Source organism: Falco punctatus, assembly GCF_963210335.1.
Source record: "Falco punctatus genome assembly, chromosome: 1".
NCBI classification, from domain to species: Eukaryota; Metazoa; Chordata; class Aves; order Falconiformes; family Falconidae; genus Falco; species Falco punctatus.
The window spans coordinates 88,940,484-88,954,736 of record NC_137580.1 but is presented as its reverse complement, the minus strand read 5'-3'; the positions used below and the strand labels follow the sequence as shown (position 1 = coordinate 88,954,736).

The 14,253-nt window shown below is 37.0% G+C and overlaps 1 protein-coding gene across 2 annotated transcripts in view; it reads left to right on the top strand.

Annotated features, from left to right (window-relative positions):
- Positions 1 to 14,253, top strand: part of SPECC1L (sperm antigen with calponin homology and coiled-coil domains 1 like) — a 70,827-nt gene that overhangs the window by 28,057 nt on the left and 28,517 nt on the right. For both annotated transcript variants that reach the window (XM_080391701.1, XM_080391702.1), the window contains 5 exons: positions 4,282 to 4,355; positions 4,869 to 5,044; positions 6,842 to 7,005; positions 8,631 to 8,722; positions 13,986 to 14,076. In XM_080391701.1, the coding sequence (XP_080247827.1) occupies positions 4,282 to 4,355; positions 4,869 to 5,044; positions 6,842 to 7,005; positions 8,631 to 8,722; positions 13,986 to 14,076 (597 nt within the window). The remainder of the gene's footprint in view (positions 1 to 4,281; positions 4,356 to 4,868; positions 5,045 to 6,841; positions 7,006 to 8,630; positions 8,723 to 13,985; positions 14,077 to 14,253) is intronic.

The window sequence follows — 14,253 nt, the reverse complement described above, 5'->3', positions numbered from 1 at the left end:
ACCAGAATTCTAATAATTAAAGTGACAGAAAAGCACGTCTTAGTAGTAGTAAGTTCTGTTATGCTGACCAGCCTTGTGGTCAGTTCTGGTATTCTGTCAGCCAAATATATAATGCCTGTGCTTTTACATGTGGGGAATTTAGCATAGACCTAGGTATTATAAAGCGCTAGTTACAAGAATGGTGCTTTTTTCAGCCTAAATAAGTGTAATAAAGAACTGTAAAGGTTGTCTTTAAAGAAAGTGAACTTTTTAGATTTAAAAATATGAGGAAATCTAACCCACCCTGTAAAATCCCAAGTGAAAAAGTAAGGATGTCCGGACAACAGATAAATGACGGGTGATAGGTAGTGATGCAAAATTATCACTTAAAGACTTCCCAAAAGGCAGACTTGACGGTTAGGAGAAAGGTGCCTCATAGCTGAGGTGGTGAGTACTCCTTCCATTTAATGGGTAATCAACACCAAATGGTAACGTAGGAACGTGGAGTGCTCCAGCACTGGTACTTGGGGTACGCCCTCTTGTGGGGTTTCCAAACACCAGAAAGAAGCACAATGAACATATAATTAAACATTTTTCACAGTAATCTGAATAATTGACCCGTCACAGGACCTGGGATGTGTGTGGTGCAGGTGGTAGGACGCACATAGTGCTGTGCATCTCGGGTGGCCGCAGCAGCTAAACGCGTTCCTGATGGGAAAGGGGGTTTTAAAGCATAGTGCTTCTGTGTGGGATCTAAAAAGTGTAAGAAAGATTAAAATTCCCTGTATGTTTTATATCCTCGCTGGGGTCTAAATGAGCCGAAACAACGTGAGGCGGCGGCGTGTGGGTGCTGCCGGGCGGGGCGGCAGGCCGCTAGGGGGCGCTGCGTGGGGGGTCGCTGCCCTGGTTGGCGCGCATCCGCCGCCGCGCGCCGCTGCCTGTCGTCTCGGTGGCTGACGGGAGAAGAGCAAGCAGCTAGTAAGAGTTTGCGAGGCGTTTTTATTACGGCAGAACTTTGTTTCCTGACTTACAGCAAATGGATATTTGTAGGTTAGTTCGTCACTAGTCAGATGCTTCTTCTGAAGCTTGAAAATACATGAGGTGCATTGGCTAAACATACCAAGGCTCTCAGTCCGTATCTATTTAAGTCAGTAAACTTTTTTGAGCAAGGGTTAGGTGAACAAGAAGGGTGATATACCTAATGTACTGTGAATAAATAGTTCTCTTATGGAGCTAGCAGTGTTAGGTTTTAATTCTGCTATATCTCATTTTGAAAAGGATATTCACAGTGGTCATGGGACTGAATTTTTACATCACCATATTTAGGCCTTTTCTACCATAGTGTTGGAGAAGTTAATTGGATGATAGTTTTCTAATTGGTAGTATATTTTCTGCTAACGCTGGACCCTTACATTCAGTTTTCTTGGTGGAATTCTTGCTAACAGCATGTATAGACCTATTGTCTGACAGTGCTGAACTCAAAAGCAAGATTGATATGCAAATCGCCTGAGCTTTGGTATATTTGTAACCAGTCTCTCTTCCTTGTATAAGGAAGCTATAATTTGTAAATTAACTATAATGCTGGGCGCTACTCTGTGTAGATGTGATTGTACTGGGATAGCTGTTTCTATACTAAAAAATTGAAATGCTATCCTGGTGTAAGGCAAACCAATGTAATTAGTTTAAAAAACTAGTACACAAAAGGGGGAGACTGGATGATGGTAGGAGAGAAGTACCTGACCTACCATACTGAAACCTGCAGCATATACAGGTGGAAAGGGTTTGTGTGTGTTAGAGAGGAATAATGGAGGTTGTGAGGATGCAGAAAGGAAGGAATACCACAAAGCATCTGCACAGAGAATTGCTGCCTGTGTACCTATTTTGCCTACTTGAATTTTCAGGCTGTAATTCGTGACACAATGTGAAGAATAGTTCAGGCTGCAAGAGGTGAAATCACTTATCTTAGTCTTAATTTCTCACTATGTTTCAAATTCAGTTGCAATCCAGTAATTCTTTTGAGGTGGCTTGTTTTTCTTAAATCTCTTTGACTGGGGGAGAAGATGGTTTCCAACAACTGCTATAAAGTGCTCTGTATTGTTTATAGCAACTGCAGAATATCGAGACCATTGTGTTTTACTTCAAAGCATAAATACACTAAAACTTAATGGTGCGTTTCATATCTCACAAAAGCTCAAAACAATGGCGTTACACAAGCTTTAACTCTGGATGCATTTATAGTTTCTCATTTGTGGTTATTTTTGGATGAACTATAGCTTGCTTTTAGTAGTACAACAAATTTTATTTTTAAAAACATATTTTCTTTGAACTGTCTCTAAAAAAGAAAATGGTCATCCACTAGATTTTGTTTCAAAATGCTACTGTGGAAGCTCTTTAGGGCATGTTGACTTGCTGTCACTGTTGAAAGTTACCTAATTTGCAGCGGGGGTTTTTTTAGCATGTGTTCAATGGAAAAAAGCGTGGGGAGGGGGGAATGACTTTTATAACTTTAACCTAAAGCTGGCATCTCAGTGCCGACTTTAGCTCAAACAAGTTGCATGTACAGAGACAAGCTAAAAATTGGAGGGCCATGCTTAAACATCATGGTAGCAGGAGATCTGAGTGGCTCACTGTTAGGCTTATCTTCAAAGCTTAAAGATCAGCTAGATACATCTTAAAATGTGCAGTCTTACAAGGAAGAGATAAATACAGAAATATCTGTCTAATTTTAGTGTTTCAAGTTTTCCAAGCCTGAAAGGTTATCATGTTTTCAGGCCAACTGAGGTTTATATCATTCTGTAAAGAAATCAGCTGTGGCGTTAAAAGCCTCTGTACTTGCAGCTGTTGAGGCAAAACTTAGGAATTCCTTCTGATGAAGAAACCAAAAGGAATTCCATGGAATACTGAAATGTTCTTACGAGCTGAATGTACACATCAGCATAAATCAGCTTAAATCCATTCTTAGTCCTTGTTACATCTGATTTAAACATACTTGAAATGCTTACTATTGCATTTAGCCTGCCATAGCCTCATTTTTATTGTTAAGAAAAGCCCTTTGACAAAAGTCAAGTACTGAAGTTGTAGGCTGCCTTGGGAAGGCATCGGTCGGTATTGGTAGAACAAGTGACCTTGAATAAAACTTGGTTTAATGGATTTCCTGTGACCTGATACCCAAATAAAAGCACTGGAAAAGTTTTTTTCATGTTAGAAATTGAGCCACGACACTTTACTGTATCAGTCTGCCTGTATGAACATACATACCTACATACCTATCTTCTGACTATTCAAACATTTATTATGCAGTTTAACAGATTTTCTTTTACCAAAGTTTTGTATTTTGAACAACTAAATGTGTTGGGCACCTTCAGTCTTTTTGTGGAAAGAGCATTCTAATACACAGGGAAAATACATGTTTCCAGCAGGTCTTGGAATAGTGAACCTGAACAAAAAAGTGCATGCGTTCAGTTGGCCTATCATTTTTACAGTTTAGAGATAGCTGTAGAAATAGAACATCCCCAAATCCAAGGATCAGTGAAGTGACATGCTAATTGTTCTTCTTCATTAGTTCCTTAGTTATATATAGTTATAAGAATGGAATAATCAATCACATTGTCCTTACGTATTGAATAAAGTAACAGATGAACAATCATTGCAGCCAGTCTACTGGAGGAGCTGGTGGTGATCGAGCTGCATACTCTTGTGTAGCTGCTGGCAGATTTAGGGGACCATCTCTTTCATAGCATGATCTCATAGACTGTTTGTCCTTTTGCTGTAAATATAGCTTGCTTCAACTTCAAATAGTAGCTTGATAGACAAGAATGTACGATTCTTCAGGACATGAGTAGAATTTTATCCCCATTGAAGGTATGGCTGTGAGTGTTATGTCAGCTGCTTTGTGGCAGGGAGTAAATTGTGAATCCAAAGACTTAGTTGTAGCTGCAACTTACATTTGAAGAGTGAAAAACCCAGGCATCCATGTTTTTAGGTTCCTTCCATGTTAAGTTACCTACCATATTTGCTCTTTGTTATTGCTTTATGATTTTAGTATTGTGAAGGGTAGCGGACAAATTGGGATTTGTAAAACAATTGAGTTTACTGTTCCACTCACCAGTCATAACGAAACATGTACCTACTGATACTTGCTGTCAAATTATTTCTGCTCATACGATTTTTCTCCTCATGGCTATGGTTATAAAAATGTATTCTATGAGTAGGTTTTTAAAAGCAATGGCAGGTTTTTTACTCTTTTTTAAAGTAAATAGATCCCTGACTAAGATCTTACAGAGAATTTGACTTTCTTTCCAGATACAGTTAAAAAACTTCAGGACCAAAAGCATGACATGGAAAGAGAGATAAAGAATCTTCACAGGAGACTTCGGGTAGGTTAAAACCTAAAAACTGAAAAAATTGCAAACTTGGAATGTCATAAGACCTGCATGGGAAATTGTGAAAAGATAGTATGGTTAGATGTAATACCATTAAAACAACTATTTCTGAGAGACGGGCATCTTGTGGGAATATATTTACTAAGCTACGGACACCAAAGGATTAATTTCTGAAAAATTCTCGGTATCTCAAAGATACGGCATTGGGCTTAAAAGAAAATGTTCCTGTGTCTTCAGATGCCCAGTTTAATTTCCACCCCCACCCCCCCGCCACTTTGAAAATTTTCTTTGTTTCTAGAAAAGAAATTCATCACCTTGGAAGTCTAGTTATTTCCAGCAAAACTTCCTCAATTTTACGTGTAAATTAGGTTGTGCCTAATGTCAGAGATGAGCACCTGTAAATTTTTTCCTGTAGCACCACAGGGAAGCTATGAATAATAAGAATAATTTTTATTTTTAACTCCAGAATTCTTGCTGCTTTCAGTTTAAAGCTTTATGTGCTTATAGGAGGAGTCAGCAGAATGGCGTCAGTTCCAGGCTGATCTACAGACTGCAGTGGTTATAGCGAATGATATAAAGTCTGAGGCCCAGGAAGAGATAGGAGACCTGAAGCGCAGATTACATGAAGCTCAGGAGAAAAATGAGAAGCTCACTAAAGAGTTGGAGGAAATAAAGTCACGCAAGTACGCAAAAGACAACAAGGATTATTGTCTCTTTTGTAGGGGTGGTACAATTTTGGAAATCCAATATTTTAATTATTATTGAGACCCTGGAAGTTTGTAAATCCTTTCACTGTACGGATGTGTATTTCAACAAGCTGCTTTACGTGGGGTTTTGGGGTCATATTAGGTAAACTTATGAGAACAATATATGTTTCCTTGTACTGTAATTCATCCAAGAATATTCATTTTGGAACTTTTGCAAAACCAGGTTGGAGGATTTTTTCCCATATAACAGCTGGACATGACTTAACTTCCCTTAGTGTGAAAAACAAGTACTGTTGGAGTACTTGTTTTCTCTACCTTCGTTAATACTTCTTATTAGCAGCCAAGGCTTTTGGTATGGTTAAAAATACAGCCAGATTTTTACCTGAGAAGAAACCCTCATCTGATTATGCATATATCTTGTATTGTTTTCTTTCCACTGGTAATTCTTCTGTGAATAATTAGAGATACTTTTGAGTATAAAACCATTTTTTAATAAAAATCATTCAAACAGCATTGCACTGTGGCTTGAATTAGGCACTGCAGTTATTTAGAAACTGAATTGTATGTCTTTCAGAAGTCCTGAAATCTGTAGAACAGGAACATCTTGGACAGCACCATTTAAATCCTGACTAGATTGTCTCTAGGGATTGAATACATGTATAGCTTACAATTACAGTAATTAAGGTTGTATATACATAAAATTATTTTTTTTTCCACATGGATGGGCATTTTATAGGATGCATTACGCAACCCAGCATCCAGTAGGGTATGAGATAGTGCAGGCTATGGAACTTGGGGAAAAGCTGATGGTAGGAAGAGCAGACCGGTTACACTGAAAATGGAAAATTATCTGGATGAGTGGTGGGCATAAAGCATCTTATCTGAAATGAGATCACCAAACTAAGTAATGTGAACAATTCTTTACTAATACATTTCAGCCAGAATTGTAGTTGTTCAATTACTGCTTGCAAGTGAACCTTTGAGGCTACAGTTGCACTTTGAAGGTAGAACTGGCTTGCTGATTCCAGTCAGTATATTCACGCTTATCTAGACACAAGTGTCTTTTTTGACATTTGATTTACTGCAGACAAAGAACAAAGAGGCAATTGAATCAGCTTACTTGGAAGTGGTATAGCTACAGTATTGGATGGAAGGTGTCAGAAAAGTCTATCACAGTGTCTGAAGCAAAAGTCAATGTTTAATTATTGCAGACTGGAAAATAGGTTGCTTCAAACAATTCTTTTCTTGTGAGTGATACTAAATACAATAACTGCCATAAATATTCTGTACTAAACATCTAATGTATTTTTTTAATGGGTTCATATGCCGCCTAAAGATGTGTGCCAGCAATGTATTCTTACCTCCTTAGTTTTCTGTTTGTTTTCTGTTTATGCAGGTGGGGAAAAAAAATCTCCCCTTTGAGATGGCTATTTCCATATGAAATGGTGAAATCCTTAAGGCTTAATTTTTTTTTTGCGTGTGTGTATGTGAGAGATAGGAGCAGGAATTAAGCTTTAAATCAAGTATTGATTTGATAGACTCTTCACCTGGTGCTTAAGTTGCTGACGAATACTAAGAATTATTAGTAAGAACAGTGATAATTTAGGTTGATAATCTATTTCTAAATTACAGTGGAAAGAAAACTAGGTTAATGTAATGACCAATTTGGACCATAGATTTTAATTTGACTTCAAATTTGTGTTGATTTTTTTTAAGGTTTTGCACATTAAAATGTTTTTTAAATTACTTAAATGGGCTGCATATTGATTTCAGGCAGGAAGAGGAACGTGGTCGAGTGTACAATTACATGAACGCTGTAGAGAGAGATTTGGCAGCTCTGAGACAAGGAATGGGCCTGAGTCGCAGATCATCCACCTCCTCGGAGCCAACTCCTACTGTAAAAACACTCATCAAGTCATTTGACAGTGCCTCCCAAGGTAATTATTTTCAACCCCATGTAGTAGCTGTACCAAGTTACGAATTATCATATGTTGACAGGGACACTTCTAATGGCTTAGCTAATTCAAAGCTAAGTTAATTTATTGTACTATCATGACCTATAAGTGATGGCTGAAACAAACCAACCTAAACTAGATTGCACAACAGATTGTTCGCTGTGGTTAAGTACAAACATCCTTTTTTTGTCTTGTCTTTTTTTCTTTTCTTTACTGTCACACTGCCAATGACTCATAGGCTAGATGCTTTGATTCAGTGCTCCCATATATTAGAAATACATAAACACATATTATACACATAATTATAGCTGGAAGCACAGCTGATTTTAGCCTGACTATGAAAATGTGAACTTAATGTGCCAAATTAAGCGTTCTAAAAATCATGTAATAGCTAGAGCTGAGTTTCTTTCTTTTAATAACTTATATTCTTACAGTCAAAGTGCTGATGAAAGTCAAAAATAAGGTCCAGCCAGTATCACCTATTAAAAGATATGGGGAATATTTTCTAAAATTAAAGGGATCGCACTGCTGAGACAATTGACTTCACTATAATTCTGATTGTGGAAACAGGTGCTGTTGTCCTCTCAGAATAAGGAATCCAAGTCATTATCCTGAAATAAGAAACACTTGGGTTTTAGCTTTGACTACATATGAGACCTTGTATGATTAAAATATTTCCCTTGCCAGGTCTTTGGGGTTTGAATTTCCTTTATGCTAATGTCACTGTAAGTCTAGGGTGTAAAAAAGCTCAGTCTGAAGTAGACTGTATTACCAGAAAGTACTGTACTGTGCATGGAAAATCTACTTTTAATTGCTTTTGGTCTGAAAATTTAAGGTATAGAAGCATCTCTATATTATTTGGTGATTCTGTAAATGGTTCTGTTTCTATCCTTGTTCTCTTTGTTCATACGTATTAACAGTTTTTTTACTTTCCTAGTGTTAATTTAGGTTAATCTGTTATTGGATAAAGGTGCTTTCTTGCCAGAGTTAGTTTGGTAAAGTGATAAATCCCCTCTCTCTTATTTTTAGTCGTCTGTTTCAATATTTATTTTATGCTGATATCTGCCTTCTTCCTCAGCATTCATGTCTAATCACTCTGTTAAATAATCAGTGACTGATTCACCAATTCAGTATGTCTGTTTTCATACATTTTTAAACACGTTATTTGTTCAGTCCCAGAATTTCAGGGATATAGTGTTTAGTACCTGTGGCCTCTGATTGGAAACTAGAAAGGAGAAGCAGGTGATATAGGTTATCTTTCTTGTCCTTGGCAGACGCAGGAGCCTGCTACCATCTCTTTAATTATCTGGAGATCATCGTTTACATCTGCCAGGGTAATAGTATCCTGCACCTTAGCCTTGTCCACCCCCATAAACTTGTTTTTACTGTGGATGGTATATTCAAGAAAAGGAATGTAATTACAGAGGAGTAAATGTGTAGGCATACTTTTAAATGATTTTGCAGTCAGATACTAATTGAAATTCTGAAAGAATTAATCTGGTAAAACTAGTAATGTGAAGTACAAGGCGAGAGTTCACTGTAACAACCAGTCTCCTGTTTCACTGCAAAACAATGCAATGCTCATGATGGCTTCCTTTCTGTACTAGTTCCCAGCCCTGCTGCTGCCACAATTCCTCGCACTCCCCTGAGCCCAAGTCCCATGAAAACTCCCCCAGCTGCTGCTGTGTCCCCTATGCAGGTAGGTGTTTCATGACTGCACTTAATCCTTCTTTGTAAAGAAGCGCATGTGAAAATACAGGTGGTAATATACAAATATTGAGTGACTTTGGGGGGAAATAATGGTAAAATATTCCCTCAAGTAATTACTAAAATGTTCAGTTTAACAAGAACCACGTTGTAAATACAAGTTTGGGCATAATTTGGAAGTTCTTGTAAATATTCCCAACCATTACTATTCCTGTGCCACTGGGAAGCAGGGGAGGAAAACTTCATCTGCATTCCTACATTTTATAGTTGCTGTTTGTCAGTTCTTAGTCCTGTGCCTGGCACGGAAACAGCAGTAATCCCCTTCAGGCAGTGGACTGAAATCTGTGCAGAATCTGTCAGCGATCATCAGTATAAATGTATCCCATGGTGCATGAGCTTTCGGTATCAGAGCTGACCAGAGAGGAACGAAATAATTGTGAAATGGTTATCTTTGTTCATTTTGTACTGACTGAGAGTTTGGCCAGTCAGTGGTTGTACTGTGTATTTTGTCCTGTCCACTCTGAGGCCTTGTCCATTTGTTCAACTGCTACAGGAGCCTAGGTACGCGAAGATAGCATCATCAGTACTCTAATGCTCAGCTCTATAGATTATTGCTGGTTTTATTATGTCACTAGCTGCATGAAGTGAGATATTGGTGAAAGCTGACAAGTTCAAGGACAAAGCAGATGAGGCTGGTTTCACAAGGAAAAATCAAAAAATGGACTATATGTTTTACTCCTTTAATATCAGTAGTTCTGTTGCCTTCAAGATATTGCTAACCAGAAGTACCAAAACTTGATTTTCACTATAGGTCAGCATAGTGTTTTGGTAATAAATCCTCTCTGTATGAACTGAAGAATCTATATCCATGTAGGCTTTTAGTGGTCAAGGAACAATACCTGGAAATCTCCTGTGCTCAGACTAGTGCACCTTTTATTAATTTAAGAGTGAATTTCATGAAACATAAATAGCCTTAAAGCAAAGAGAAAGAATTAAATATTTTTTTTGTGAGAGCTTCTGCTACTTCCTGTGACTCAGTCACACTTGACAGCAGTTTTCTAAAGTACTTAAATGTGACAAGTTCTGTGGCAGATGCTTTGTTCCTATTGATATGTCTTTATATTTCTGTTTATTTCTGTGCTCTTGTAGGAAGTTGCAGACTTAATCTCATGTTCTAAAAGGTTACACCAGGGCTTTGGCAGACAAGACTTTTTGATGAAGCCTAAGGCTTATTTCACTTTATTTACCTGTAAATTAACCATGAACCAACGTAATCTCTTCAAATACTGCAAACCTGCTGAGGTTTACAGCTCTTGTTTGATGTTCTTGATCTGCCAGAATTACTTGAATTTTGAATTCAACTTCTGGTATAGAACCAAGTCATTAACAGCTGGATACTCATTAGTGAGGAACATTGCCTGAAAAACAGAGGAGGGTGGGTAAATGAAAACAGCTTCTATTGTCTTTTTGAAGATAGGTGGTTTTCTTGAAAGTATTTGTAATTATCTAGAAGGCAGCTGGGTTTTGTGACCTCAGTTATGTGAATTGCATTTGAAGAATGTTTTCTGCTCAAGAGAGAAGGGGTTCAGGTTCAAAACTAATTTTCATCATCTTTTCCTTTTCTTTGTTTTCATATAACTACCTTGTTTTCTGCTGTTGTTCTGTGCATTTTTATTTATATTTTTTGTCTGTTTTTTTCGCTCTTGCAATTGAAAAGTAAGATTTTAATAAGTAGTCACTATGTGAGTTGACCTATCAGCTCCCACCTTACAGAAGTCATGCCTGGTTTAAGAGCCAGGTGGCTCTTAAAGAAGAAGTGTGAGGGTTGATCTCTGTATGGGTGTTGCAATGTTGTCATTAATCTCAGTTGCTTTTAAATGCTATCACGGGAAATACTTACATGGGCACTTACTGAAAAACTGGCATAATTTTGGGGATTATGATAAAGTGGATTGGTTGCAAAAAAGATTTTCCAAATACAGATGCATTAAATGTGCCCTCTCTGAATTGTGTGTATCATTTCATTTTTGCATTGGACTGTGTAATGAATTTTCTCAGTTTTGGAGAGTTCTTGTTTGCTTTGTTTTTCTTTATAATAATACCTGTATGTGTAAGGAGATACATTCTTGGATACTTTTTTGCAGCTGGAAATAAACAGAAGCCATTCTGCCTTCAGGTCCAAGGCTGTGGTGGAACACAGCTGTTAATCACCTTAGTGATTAGCAATAGTGCAAAACAATTTAGGACGAGAGATTTCAAGAGAATGGTCTTCAGAACCTGAAAACAACCCTGCTGTCTTAGCTGAAAGCTTAGCTGGTCTGCTGTGCCTCCATAGGTGCATTGGCAGGATGTACTTCCTGAAGTGCAAAGTGATCAGGAATAGGTACCTGGATAGTGGTTGAAGGTCATGTTCCCTTCCATAGCCAACAACAGATACAAGGATGAGAGTCGAAGCAACATATTTGGAGTTTAAGGAATTAGCTTGTTCTGCCATGGTTCTGTCTCAAATGTGAAGTCAGGTATTTGTTCTCCTTTACTTTTTTTCTCACCTGTGTGCTGGAGTTGTTACTGATGTTACAAAATAAAAAAGGAAAAAAATCTGAAAACGGTCACAGGTAACTAGAAGAAACTTTCTCTTCAAACTAGGAATGGCTATGAGAAAAAATAATTGTTGATGATCTTAGCACCTTTATCTGTTTCTGAAATTGTTATACCAAGACTACTATGTAGAAATGTGTTAGTTTCTGTGAACAATTGTCTTCATACATCACATCAAAATTATTCCTTGAAGTTTCTAGCATTTTCTTCTGCTAGACCTCATTGTAGGAGGAATAAGAGGATCACAGATTGCAAGGCACCTTTAGTAATTTCTGTCCCATTTGTAGCTTCAGTGAATAGCCTCAAAAGCATGTGATTCCTCTGAACTTTTGATCCTTTCCTCTGGTGTTGAGGAGTTTGAACAGCAGTGTAAAAGACAAATGGTGTTTAGCAGTTCAGTGAGCTTTAGAATATATTTCTAGTTGAATAAAGGTATTTGTAAAGGGATTGGTAGGATCCATACATATTTGATTGCCCATTAGATGTGTTTTGGTGTTTAAGTGAAATGAGAAATGGCTGATCTGCAAATTCAGCAAAAGGTCAGCAAAGCAGAAAAGTTTTTAACACTTGTAAAATGTTTCAGGAAAAGTGATTCTGCAAGAGGCTTGTGTACTACTACTATACAGATATACCAAGTGGAACTAGATAAACATTGTGGTGTTCAGTTTCCTCTAATTTGCAGTGTATTAGTCACTACATTACTACTGGTAGTTGTAATAGTAAGATATGTAATACGGAACTAGCAACAGTGAAAGTAAGCCCTGTCTGCAGAGTCAACAGGAGCAAAAAGACAAACAGTTCATTATATAACAAGGAGACAAGACCAGTACACAGCAAGTTATCAATTGAGTAATACAACCACTTTCTGATAATATCATTAAAGGATGTTTGTTTTTAAGTGATATCCGGAAGCTGCAAAAGTGATGAAGGTGTATGGTTATCCAGCACTGTGCCTGCTTACATACCTTTGCTTCCTGGCTTAAGTTCTGTACTATCCTGTCTTTGTGATGACAATCTGAAAGCTAACCAAAATGAAATCTTTTTATTTTAGCTTCATTATGTAGCTATTGTAGTTGTTTGGGGGGGGGGGGGGGGGGGGGGGGGGGCAGAAAAAATGGTTTTCATTGGTACAGTCCTTGGCTTTTACTTAAATAAAATTAAGTGGGTGAAGTGAACGTTAAATGTAATTCAAATCTGAAGTACCAACTCTTATGGGAAGGTGTTGTAGGCACTTCTGTGCATGACTCAAAATCACAGTCACTTTCATCTGCACATTTAAAGGAATAATCTGTGTAGTGTATGTGCAGGATTTTCGATATATGAAGTGATGAAGTTCTTCATACTGTATGTTGGCAATTGTTTTCTCCATTTGATTTCTAGCACAAAAGCATAACTCTGGTTTGACTCTAAACAATGAATAAGTAGCCCTGTAATCCTGTCTGTGCTACAGGATGCTGCAAAGTATATACTGTTAACATTTTTAGTCACAATTTTGGATTTGTCTGTCTTGCCTACATGATTTGGCGTGAGAAATATCTGACCTTTATTATCTTATGAAGATAAGGCTCCTTTAACCTTCTCATCTAATCTTGGGCCAGATGGAGAGCTGAAAGAGTTTTCAGGATAAACACATTACTGAACTAATTATGGTTAAATATTAGAATTTAATAGAAAGGACAGGGTGAATAAAGAATGTACTATAATTTGCAATAGGCTCTTTTAAATTATTAATTTGAAGAAAGTAATTGTGGATGGTCTTCCCTGAGTCTTCAGCAACTGAATATGAGTTTGAACAACTGTAAGGTTAGTTATTGTGTTGTATAGTTCATTTATGTGATCCTAAACAGCTTGCTTCAGTGCTATCCAATGGTTACTAAATTGTTGTGTGCAAGAGTTAACACATCTGTGATCATATACATGTGCTTTAAGCTGCCAGATGCCATGCATTGCTAAATATTTTATATAAAACTTGAAAATAAAAGGATCAATTTGTAGCTAGTTTAGAGCAGAACAGTAAAGTGACCTGAGAAAGAAAAAATAATTATATTTCTCTTTTATTATATATTTGACAAATACTTAGACAAAATATCTGTCTCCAGTTGTTCACAGAGCATCTCAGTTAAATAGGTGGTAAAAAAGCTGTTGATGTTCTGAAGAAAAAAGTATTTTTTTCAGTAGGATTTTTCTTAGCAAAGGGTATTGTGTCACTACACCCAATACACCATTATCCTAATTTCCAGGAAAAGACACAAAGTAAAGACATATGTTAATAACACAAATCAAGCACTAATATCTTGGCTACAGACGTGGTTCTGTTAGTTTAAATAAACACATCAAGTTTAACCAAAACAGGTTTGTACAAACAAAATATAAATTAAGGTGGAAATTAATAAAAAAACCTGCAAGTGAATTCACAACCTAATTTGCAACATTGGTTTGAGGAACAAGTTTCAGTGTCTATCTATTCAGATGAGCAAAAGCAACTGGTAAAGAGCACACACCCTTTTTCACTAAGTATTTTTAAAGGTTCCTTTATTTTTTTAGTTCTTCCAAATCAGTAATAATGTCGTATGTGGGTTTCTAAAACTGATTCTGCAATTCAGTTTTTATTTTTTTACCTTCAAATGATACTTGACACAAGTATTTTTCCATTTCAGAGACATTCTATAAGTGGACCAATCTCAGCTTCAAAACCCCTTGCTACACTGACAGACAAAAGACCAAGCTATGCTGAAATCCCTGTTCAAGGTATTGATTCAAGTTCATTCAAACTTTGTTTTTAGCAATGCTATTAATATTTTTTTATTTTACATTTAGTTTAGTGTCCAAAGCATTAGCATTTTATATACTTTTCATTATCAAAATATTTTCATAGACTCATAGGATAACTCACATTCAAGTTTTTATTACTTTGTTTCATCACAG